Source organism: Chlorocebus sabaeus, chromosome 11 (assembly GCF_047675955.1).
Source record: "Chlorocebus sabaeus isolate Y175 chromosome 11, mChlSab1.0.hap1, whole genome shotgun sequence".
Lineage (NCBI taxonomy): Eukaryota > Metazoa > Chordata > Mammalia > Primates > Cercopithecidae > Chlorocebus > Chlorocebus sabaeus.
In genome coordinates, this window is record NC_132914.1 from 88474841 (window position 1) to 88486991 (window position 12151).

A 12151-nucleotide genomic window follows, 5' to 3' on the forward strand; every position below is an offset into this window, starting at 1 on the left:
AAACAAAACAAAAAAAAAAACAATGATTTCTTTCTCAAAAGGCTTTTTTCTTTCCTGGGTGGTGTTCAAGCAAGAACTGTTTTGGAAATGCTGACAGGATCATAGCAAAGGCATCCAGAGAGAAACATATAATATGTTTATTTATCTTAGAAACCACAGAACATTGCAAAAGGCCAAATTGGCCCTGTAAAATGTGTTGCTAACATGTACAGTATGATAGCTTAGTTTGGATAAAGTCAAGTCATTTCTGTGCTGATAAAGAAGGATCATTATCTATATTCTGGCATCTCTAGAATTTATGTCTACAGCTCAACCCTTTCCCTTGAACTCTAAAATTCTAGATCTAAATCCTTCTTGACACATCCATATGGAAGTTGAATATGCATCTCAAAAAGAACAGATTCAAAACCAGATATTTGATTCTCAGTTCTTCCAACTCAACCTCCCAGTCATTCCCATCTCAGTAAATGGTGACTTCATCCTTCCAGTGGCCCATGCCAAAATTCCTGAAGTCATCTCTGTCTCTTCTCTTTCTTTTTCATGCCCCATCTGATCATTCAGCCATCCCTGGCCTCTCTACCATAAAAACAAACCCATATTTTCATCCCTTCTCAACAGTTTTTCTACTATTATCCAGGTCAAAGTCTTCCTCATCTCTCAGCTGATTGTTGGACTAGTATCCGAAATACTCTCTCTTGGCCTATTCCTGTTACCTTACAGTCTATACACGCAAAGGGATCCTCTCAAGACAGTTGAATCAGGTCACTCCTCTGCTGAGAGCCCTCTAATAGCTCCCTGTCTTACTCAGAGTAAAAACTCATCTTTACAATGGCCTAAAGAGTCCTACAGGATGCAGTTGTCATTACCTTTCTGACCTTGTATCATATATTATCTCTCCTTGTTCACTTTACTCTTCTCACGTTTGTCCTCTCTGGTCTTGTTGGAACCTGTCATGTATTTTTTCCAAATTCAGGGCCCATTTTTTTCGCTTGCTCCCTTCAGTTCTTCATCTCTCTGCTCAAATGTCACTCCTGATAAGGTCTTTTTCTGACCATCCTATATAAAATAGTGAGTCTCACCCCCTTCACATCCCTTATTCCCCTGTTCTGCTTGACATTCCTCCACTTTAATTGTCATGTCCTGGAATGTCTCCTCCTGCTGCAACATCTGCTGCAGAGAGCAGGGCATTATGCGCTGCTGTGTCTCTGCCACTAGAACAGTGTCAAGCACACAGTAGGTTATTAATAAATATTGGCTGAATAAATGAGGTAATATGTGCTAGTAGATATGTCTGATCAAGACAAAAAAGTTGGATTGTTTTGACATTTTTGAGTGTATTTTAAAATTGATTTGTGGTTTTGTGCTTGTTCCTGATAGCCTGGAAGCATTCTTTCAGCCCTCACAGTCCCTACAGAATGTATGGCCTGGGAAGAGTCTCCTGATCTCCAATGCCTAAGTGATTGATGGCGGTCATAATACTCAGGAGGCAACTCACCCAGTCCTTGTCTGGTTATCTTATACTGGGGTAGGGTGTGCATATGGCCTTTCTCTTGGTTCAAAAATTGTTCAACTTCATTGAAGGTTCTTTTGCTTTCCTGAATGTTTGTGCTTGTATATGGTTTTAATAAGTTTAGTGTTCTCCTTTTCTTGATTTTACTTTGTTTTCCACTATTATATTTTGTAGTGTGAAATTGACAGTCTGTCACAGACCTGTGATTTGAAGTAATTGTGACAGATGGTGTGCTTGAATCCATAAGCAGATCCACTAGAAGGAATGTTTTAGCAATAAGTGTGGGAATTTAAAATTGAGCCATAAAATCAAGAGTGAAACGACTGCAATGTCGACTCAGCAACCTCGACTGTCTGTGCTGCAGGAGCGTCTGAAGGACAGTGAAGTCTTGTGAAGAGCTGTTGTGTGTGTGAAGGGGCAGTCTTGGACCAGGACTGCCTGGAACATTGGATGAATGAGAAATGACTTTATACAACATTTTTAGTTTACTTGAGGGATTAGGCATTTCTTCCTTTGTATAAAGATAAGATTATGACATCCTGCAGCTGCTTCTGCAATAAAATTGTGGAATAAAATGGTTTCTTGAAAGAGCGTTATGGAGAAGGGTAAAGGAAAATAAAAAAGATAATAGTGATGATTCAGACAAATGAATGAGCAGAAGAAGAGGAGATCTAACTTATGTCTAATTTATGTCATGAGAATTACATAGTAACATTTATTGCCAGATCAAAGTCTTTGACGAGAAATGCTTTAAAAGAACATGAGTACTGTGTTCTGGAAAATCTGTGTCACTTGATAAACTAAGATGGCTGTCCTGAAGACAGAAAGTGGTATGGCCTAGGCTAGCATAAATGTACAACAGAGGCTTTTCCAACCGGGGGGGTCAGAGACAAATTAATAAGTTTTCAACCTTTTATGTGAACCACACATAATCAAATAAGAGTTTTACTAAAACAAAAAGATAATTAAACATTTAAGAAGGAAAAAAGAAAGTGGATATGAGTGATTAAGTTGAACAAATATTCCTCCTAGAAGATATGTTCAAGACTGAACCCCCAATACCTGTGAGTCTGACTTCGTTTGGAAATAGAGTCTTTGCAGATATAATCAAGTTAAGATGTGTTCATACTAAATCAGGGTGAGCCTTAATCCAATATAACTCATGTTCATAGAAGAAGAGAAAAGACACAAACACATGAGCGAGAAGGCCATGTGAGGATGAAGATGGAGGCAGAAATTAGTCATGCTGCCATAAGGCAAAGAACAACTAGATCTAACCCGAAGCCTAGGAGGAGCAAGGAAAGGTCCTCTTCTAAAGGCTTTGGGAGGAACCTGACCCTGCTGACACCTTGATTTTGAATTTTTAGCCTCCAGAATTGTGAGAGAATAAGTTTCTGTTGTTTTAAGCCACCCAGTTTTTGGTACTTTATTATAGCAGCTGTGAGTTCCTTAAAGAGGCCAAAAAGCAGGAGACAAAAGACAGACAGGGTACAATAGGAAATGAGAGGACTCTCTGCTGACTAATATTTCTCCAAGTGTGGACCAAGAAGCAGCAGCATTGCTGGAAGTTTGTTTGAAATGCAGAATCTCAGACCTCAATCCAGACCTGACACGTAAGAATTTCCCTTGAGATTATTATAGCTCCAACTGTGTGCCTGTAATAACAATGGCAGTAGCAACAACCATAGTTGAGCCCTTTCCATTTACTCTATGTTTACCTAAAAGTTATACTCTACACTCGCTAACTGAATTTACATACCAATCCATAAGACATGTACACTTAATATTCTCATTTTATGGACAAGGAAATGAGTCACAGAAAGGTTAACTAACTTCCCTTAGTCATGCAAACAGTAAGTGTGGAAGTCAAAGAAATGAGCTATATTTATCTTTATTTCAAAGGAAATAAAGATACATATATGTATATATACAAAAAAATATATAAAGATATATATATGTGTGTGTATATATATAAATATATATATGGGGGGAAGTTGTGTTGACACTTAAGAGTACTGGAGAATCAGGACTGTCTCTCATTTTGATATTGAACCAAATTAGAAATAGCTTGACTACTGGAAAAGTGTGTTGAATCTGCCTTACAGATAAGTGTCCAAAATGGTCTTCCTGTCTTTAGATTTCTACTTATTTCTCACCACAGTTGTCAATTAAGCAGCAAGATAACTGCAGGCTTTTCCTCATAAGAGAAAGGCTGCAACATAAAGGGTGTTCAAGGCTATAACATAGAGTGTGCATCACTGAAGGCTACAACATGAAGGGTGCATAACTCAAGGCTACACCATAATGGGTGCATCATTCAAGGTTACAATAAGAAGGGTGAATCGGTAAAGGCTATAGCATGAAGGGTGCATTATTCACGGTTACAACAGAGAGAAGGATGCATCATTCAAGGTCCAGCTCTGAACAACAACAAAATGTCCACTGACGGACATGCACCTTGAATTCCTGAACGTGTTCCAGTAGAAACCACCTCTTCAACTGTAGTCATGACAGGAGGATTTCTTGGGAGATGAAAAAGAGAAGAAAAAGAGAGGTTCCCCCACTCTTATAAAACATACTGGAAAATTCCAATTTTATGGTCCTGCAAGAATGTGGAAAGATGGAAAACAGTAACTTTCCCTAATGTTAATATTAGCTCGAGATATATCAAATGTAAATGAAAATTATTGCTTCTGTTTCAGAAAAAGAAAAAGAGTTTAAGCTTTCTTTATGCCAACCTGTCAGAGATGTATCCAGACATACCTCTTGGATTTGGAACTTAGTCCCTGTCTTGAATAGTGCCTCCCCATCCAATCTTGCTCTTGGACTATTATGCATCTACAGAAACCCACCTCAACTGTTATCTCCTCAAGTTGTTCGTGTTCCACTGCACTCATTCTGCTATTAGCGGAATTGATTACCCCTCATGTGAACCTCTACTGTAACTTGCATATATTTCTGTGATAAAATTTATTCCACCATATATCAAGTATTTGCTGCATTTAATAAATTATTTAAATTTATCCTGTAGTATTTCAATTATTTTTCCCATATGAAACTATGATTTATAGGGCCTTTAACCATCAAATATCCAACTTCATAGAAGACAAAAACTATTTCCACATATTTGCTTATTAACTGTTGATAGCACAAATGTACAATTTGATAAATGTCTACTCGAAGTAAATCATCCCCAGGCTTATTAAATTGTCTACATTGGTAGCTGTTTCTAAATTCTACAGAAAACATTTCTAACATTGGTGGTTTAACTAAAGAAAATACTTATGTCTAATACATCTAGTAATTGTAGAAATGTTCAGTCTGATTACATGAAGTCACATCATAGTTTTAATATTTATTTAGCAGAGGAGTAAATTGAAACATCAGTTCTCTAGACCAATCAGGAAATGTATGCTTTGTGCTTTATAAGCTTACATTGAACATAGATGACATAAGTTACCATACTCAAATGTAAGACAGAGAGAGGTAGAAGAAATAGCTGAGAACTTGAAAAGATAAACTGTTATTGTCAACAAAGCAATGTCTTCTCTCTTCATAAAATTGTGTTTAGGGAATATTAACAATTAAGCTTGTATACAATAGTAATTTTGAATGTATTTTTAAATTTATTTTTTCAAAATAATGACATTACCAAAAATTTTACATAGCCTGTATTGAATTCACACATTCAAATAAGGCTTACCAGTAATAATGGGGATTAATACAGAGCTAGTGTTTGGCATTTGACTTTATCTCAAAGGAGCTAACTGCTCAATGAATTACAGAAGACTCATACTCTTTTTATTTTTTTCTGGAAATTCAAAAAGAAAAGCTTTACTAAATATTGACATATATATTTACTCCAAATTTTACATTTAGTGAAATAAGAATATCTCTAATAGCTCAGTTAACATCAACAGAAAGCTTCAAAAGATGATCTGAAAATGGCAGGCAAAATTTCTTTTTATTGTAGGCAATTACTTAAACTGGAAATTTGGCTTTATGCATAATAAGTCATGTGGGTAAAACATCCACATTGCAGTTAGGTTTCCAGTATCTAGCTTTTATTTATTTTTTAGCAATGACATTAACAAGATTTTGCCAGGTTATAAAAATGAGGGCTTTCTTGAGAATTACTTGTAGTTTCCGAGTTGAATGGCAGAGCGCACGTAGACACATCTGAAGGTGGATGGCTGTATCTCCCAGTACTGGACCGGGTTGCTGAAAAGACTCACACCCGAATAAGAAGCCTTTTTGGTATTGTGTCCAGGTGGGCAGAAGTCACTTGATCCAACTACAGAGATATTGTTGTTATGAAGGTAGACAACCTACAACATGAAATGACAGAAGATAATTATCATTCTCTAAATATGTTGAGGCCCTTCAGGTAAATATTTTATTCTTTTTATTATTTTTTAATCCTTCACTTTTTTTTTTGAGATGGAGTCTTGCTTTGTCACCCAGGCTGGAGTGCAGTGGCGTGACCTCAGTGCCTTGCAGCCTCTGCCTCCCAGGTTGAAGCTATTCTCCTGCCTCAGCCTTCTGAGTGGCTGGGACTACAGGCACACACCACCATGACTGGCTAATTTTTGTTTTTAGTAGAGATGGGTTTTTACCATGTTGGCCAGGCTGGTCTCGAACTTCTGACTTCAAGTGATCCAGTCACCTCAGCCTCCCAAAGTGCTTGGATTACAGGCGTGAGCCACTGCAACCGGCCCCACTTTGAATAACTGATTACTTCTCAGATTAAACTTTTGATTTCTCCCTTCCTTTTGAAAATTTGTTTTTCCCTTCTTTGGTCTTGTCTTCCTCATCTCAATAAATTGCATGCCAATCATTTCAGATGCTCAAGCTGTATACATTGTCATTATCCTTGAGCTCCAGTTCCCTTATGCTCTCTACATAATCAACAACAAATCTTGCTAGCTTAGCCTTCAAAATGTACACTTAATCTAGTTCTTCTCTCCATGTCTACTCCTACAGCCTTGTCCAAGTCACCATTGTTTCTTTCCAAATGATTGAAGTTGCCCTGATTATTCTTCCTGCTTCCCCTTTTGCCTTCCGAAATTTTATCCTTTTTTTTTTTTTTTTTTTTTTTTTTGAGACGGAGTGTGGCCCAGGCTGGAGTGCAGTGGCCGGATCTCAGCTCACTGCAAACTCCGCCTCCCGGGTTCCCGCCATTCTCCTGCCTCAGCCTCCCGAGTAGCTGGGACTACAGGCGCCCGCCACCTCGCCCAGCTAGTTTTTTGTATTTTTTAGTAAAGACGGGGTTTCACCGTGTTAGCCAGGATGGTCTCGATCTCCTGACCTCGTGATCCGCCCGTCTCGGCCTCCCAAAGTGTATCCTTTTTTTTTAAGCTCTAAGAGCAATTGCTTTAAAAAGTAAACCAAATTATATGTTCTTTGCCTCAGAACTCCAGTGGTTTCCCATCTCATGCAGAATAATAAAATCTAAAGTTCTCAAAGGGGTCTACAAATCCTACATGGTCTGACATCCTTCTACTCTGACCTCCTCTTCTCTTACTGTACAAGTCAATCATCTGGTCTACTTGCTGCTCTTCTAATGCACAAAGCATGATCTCTTCTTAAGTTGTCAACACTATTAACTCAACCTGGCATAATTTCTAAGGTGTCTGCAAGGCTTCCTGCCTCATGTAATTCACTTTTTCTTACCAGACAGACCTTCCCTGACCACCCCATTCTGTCATTCTCTGTGGCAGAATTACATTTCTGCATTTTTCTTCATAGCATTATCAATATATAGCATATTATGCTTATTTGCTATTGTTTGTTTCTCTCCTGTAGAGTAAAAGCTCCATGAGACAGGAATGGTTCTGCTCATTTATGGCTGTATCTCCAGTACTAGAACAGAGCAGGTGTTCAATAAATATGTGTTGAAGGAATAAATGTTATTTCATATATCAGGTCTACATGACTATATTGGGTCTACATGAAATATTATGTTTTCAGGGCAAAAAAATATATAAACCTTTTAACAAAATTATATAGAACAAGAAAGTGCTGTGTAGTGAAAAAGAAAAAGAGAGCGTAAAGTACAGGAATTGAAATAAAGAATCAGGAATTCCAAGAAATTCTTAAATATTTAAATATCACAGCATTTAGAATGAATAGACCTAGGAAGTTTTAACAGACATGTATTTTACATAATACATTTTACTTGACGAATACAGTGCAATAAAATTAATCAGAGATTTTTTTCTGAATTTTGTTTTACAATCATGTTTAAGATAATGGTAATTTGTCCATAGATTTTCTTAGGGTCACTAAATACCAGACTTATACAAAGAACGTTAGAAGTGAGTTTACACTTCACTTTGTGGATATAAGTTCTGTAGGTCAAGAAGCATCTTCTCTGAAATGATACAAGCAAGGTTAAAATATAACGCTAAGACAACAAGGTCTTAAGTGAGCTATGAAACCTATGAAGTACTCCCTTAAAAAAATAACTTGAAAGTCTAGGCGTGGTGGCTTATGTCTGTAATCTCAGCACTTTGGGAGTTTGAGGCGGGTGGATCACGAGGTCAGGGTTCAAGACCAGACTGACCAACATGGTGAAACCCCGTTTCTACTAAAAATACAAAAATTAGCCAGGCATGGCGGTACATGCCTATAATCTCAGCTACTCGGGAGGCTGAGGCAGGAGAATTGCTTGAACCCGAGAGTCGGAGGTTGCAGTGAGCTGAGATCGTGCCATTGCATGCAGTCCAGCCTAGGTGACAGAGCGAGACTCCATCTCAAAAAAAAAAAAAAAAAAAAAAAAAAAATCTGAAATATTTGCTCTACCCACTAGGACATTCACATTCATGTACTGGTGAAAATGGCTTTGTTTCTGTAAGGGCTTAAAAGTAGATGTCATATAAAAACAGGAAAACAAGGAATATTAAAGTGAAAGCAACACTTATATACGTGGTTTATGATTCTCATCTTTTGGAAGTTTCTTGTTGTCATTTACCATCCTCTATATTCCAGTAGTGATTAACAACTATAGGAAGGGGTGTTTGGTGAGCATTTATGGTTAATCTTGAAAGTGAGAGAAGAAAATATCAAGACATAAGTATTAGTCTGTGTAGAGCAAAATAAAAGTAGATTCCAAACTCATTCTATGGGGTCAATATTTTCTAAGACCAAAGCCAGACAAAATTCATCATAAGAAAAAAAAATGTATTCAAATCTCTCTTATGAATATGGACAAAAAATCTCTAACAAAATGTTAGGAAGCTACATTTCACAACATATAAAATGATTTTCTACTATGGGACCAAAAATGATTTATCTCAGGGTTGTAAAATTGGTTTAACGTATGAAAATCAAAGTAATATCAACGTAATACACTATATCAAACATATAAAGGCCAAAACTTGCATGATTATCTCAATAGACGCAGGAAAAACATGTAAGAAAAAAAAATTCATAATAAATGTTTTCAGTAAACTAGAAATAGAAGGGAACTTCCTCAACTTGATAAAGAACACCTATGGAAGACCTGTGGCTAACATCGTAACTAATGGTAAAACGAATGCCCCCTCCTCCTAAACTAACAAATAGGGCAAAGATGTTTAATTTCATCACCTTTATGCAACATTGCGTTGGAAATTCCAGCCAATGCAATGGGTGGGTTGTGGGAGAGGGGGGACCTAAAAGAATCCAAATAAAATAACTAAAGCTGTCTATTTGCAAATAATATATCCTAAATATAGAATATCCAAAGGAACTCACAAAAATTACTGCAACTAAAAACAAATTTGGGATAGTACCAGGATAGCTCAATATATAAACATCAATTGTATTTTTATACATTAGCAGCAAACAAATAAAAAAGATTAACAATGCAAAACAGGCTGGGCGCGGTGGCTCACACCTGTAATCCCAGCACTTTGGGAGGCCGAGACGGGCGGATCACGAGGTCAGGAGATCGAGGCCATCCTGGCTAACACGGTGAAATCCCATTTCTACTAAAATAGAAAAACAAAAATTAGCTGGGCGTGGTGGCGGGAGCCTGTAGTCCCAGCTACTCGGGAGGCTGAGGCAGGAGAACGGCGTGAACCCAGGAGGCGAAGCTTGCAGTGAGCAGAGATCGCGCCACTGCACTCCAGCCTGGGCGACAGAGCGAGACTCCATCTCAAAACAAAAAACAAACAAACAAACAAACAAAAAAGTAATTCAAAACAGCATCAAAAAGAATGAAAAAAGTGAATGTAGTAAAATAATTGCAAGACATGTATGCTAAAGATGACAAAAACTGTTGAGAAAAAGAAAAGAAGATATAAATAACCCTTGTTTGTGACGTGGAAGACTCAATATTATTAAGATAGTAATTCTTTCCAATGATCTGTAGATTCAAAACAATACATTTCAAAGCTTTACAAGAATATTTTTCCAGAAATGAAAAAGTTGATCATAAAATTGATACGGAATGCAAAGGAACCAGAATAGCCAAAATAACTGAAAAAAAAGAACAAAGTTGGAGAACCTACATTTTCTAATTTCAAAACTTAATCCAAAGCTGCAGTAATTGAAAGGTATAATACTGTCATATGACTAGACATATAGATAAATGTAATAGAACTGAAAGTCCAGAAATAAACCCTTACATTTATGATCGAGTGATTTTCAACAGATAAGACAATTCATTGGAGAAAGAATATTATTTCCAGCAAATGGCATTGGGACAATTGCTATCCACATACAGAAAATGAATTAGACTCATATCATATACTAGGATTATCTCAGAATTAGATTATAAAACCAAAGTTTTATAAAATTATAAAATTTATAGATGTTAAAGAATTCTCAGAATCTACACAAAACTGTGGTCTATGAAACAAACAACAATGATAAAATAGATTAATGATTCCCTGTGGCTGGAGATGACATATTATCTCACACCAGTCAGTATGGTGATTATTAAAAAGTCAGGAAACAGTAGATGCTGATGAGGCTGTGGAGAAATAGGAATGCTTTTACATTGTTAGTGAGAGTGTAAATTAATTCAACCATTGTGAAAGACAGTGTAGCAATACCTCAAGGATCTAGAACAAGAAATACCATTTGACCCAGCAATCCCGTTACTGGGTATATACCCAAAGGAATATAAATCATTCTACTATAAAGACACATGCACACATATATTTATTGCAGCACTATTTACAATAGCAAAAACATGGAACCAATGCAAATGTCCATCGATGATAGACTGGATAAAGGAAATGTGGTACATATACACCATGGAATACTATGCAGTCATAAAAAGGAATGAGATCATGTCCTTTGCAGGGACATAAATGAAACTAGAAGCCATTATCCTCAGCAAACTAACACAGGAACAGAAAACTAAATATTGCATGTTCTCACTCATAAGTGGAAGTTGAACATTGAGAGTACACGGACACAGAGGGTAACAAAACACACAACAGGGTGTAGGGGGTGATGGGGGAACTTAGAGGACAGGTCAATAGGGGCAGCAAACCACCATGGCACATGTATACCTATATAACAAACTTGCACATTCTGCAAATGTATCTCTTTTTTTTAGAGGAAATAAAGGAAAAATGATGAGGCCATGCCAAAAAGAGGCAGGAGCTAGACCATAGAAGCTCCTCCTAGTCAATTCTTGAATAATTTGAAAACTAAAATTAATAATGACGGTGAAAAAAAAGAATTTTGATTTTACTTGGGGCTTCAAACTCCCCCTACTCACTATGGCACCACCACCAACACCACCCCTACTGAAAAAAACCAGCATTACAAAAGACTCTAAGTTTCATCTCCATATTTTTAAATCAAAAACTTTATTGAAATCTAGCTAATGTAAGTTGTGCTTCTTGATTTAATTTTTTAATGGTATTTTGTCATAGAAATTCTAACTAAGACACTCTGAAAAAAAAGTTCTAAGAAGAGCTTCCTGCCTCCTAGCATCCTATAAGTGGGATGGGAGTCTTGCTCCCTGGATATTCCTCACATAAGCAGTGGCTTTGCATTACCTGGATGTACTTATGCTCTGCCAGCCCACCAGGTACTCTGGTAAGCTTGTTGTTGTCCAAGTGAAGCTCCCTCAGATGAGGCATGTTGGCCAGAGAGCCATTGTCGACCACAGAGATGCTGTTGAAACTCAATCCCAACCTGCAACAGAAAGCAGAAATGGAAGCAAACACCACACATGGACGCCTTTCTTACATGCATTGTGTAATTAATCAAGTCCATAGGAAAGGACATTTTTTGTTTCTGTACTTAACTGTTCCCAGTTCTTGGAGTGCTTTCTCCAACCTCTCTGAGCCTGGACAAAGCCCATGTATTATTAAAGTCTCGGCTCAAAGTCACTCTCTTTGAGATTCATCTGACAGAACGTGATTGGACATAGTCTCCTATTCCTTACAATATCCTAAGTTATTAATATTATTAGAACATAATATTCCTAATAACTTATTTTTAAAAACCGTTCACTTATTCAAATATTTATTTGTATATTTAATAAACAAATGCTCTTGAAAACTTATTATGTGCATGATATTATGTTAGGCACTGTGAGGGACAGAGGTCTCATGGATCAAAAACCACTTTTCCCATCAAAGAATATTTTATCTAGTAAAGGAGTTGATTATACACACACACACATATATATAC

The 12151-nt window shown here is 37.0% G+C and overlaps 1 protein-coding gene across 3 annotated transcripts in view; it reads right to left on the reverse strand.

The window, feature by feature from the left end:
- Positions 1–4845: 4845 nt before the first annotated feature.
- The window catches only part of DCN (decorin), a 37673-nt gene continuing 30367 nt past the window's right edge, over positions 4846–12151 (reverse strand). For all 3 annotated transcript variants that reach the window (XM_008004232.3, XM_037996719.2, XM_008004231.3), the window contains exons 7-8: positions 11512–11650; positions 4846–5838 (exon numbers count right to left, since the gene is read on the reverse strand). In XM_008004232.3, the coding sequence (XP_008002423.1) occupies positions 5644–5838; positions 11512–11650 (334 nt within the window). In that variant the 3' untranslated portion in view covers positions 4846–5643. The remainder of the gene's footprint in view (positions 5839–11511; positions 11651–12151) is intronic.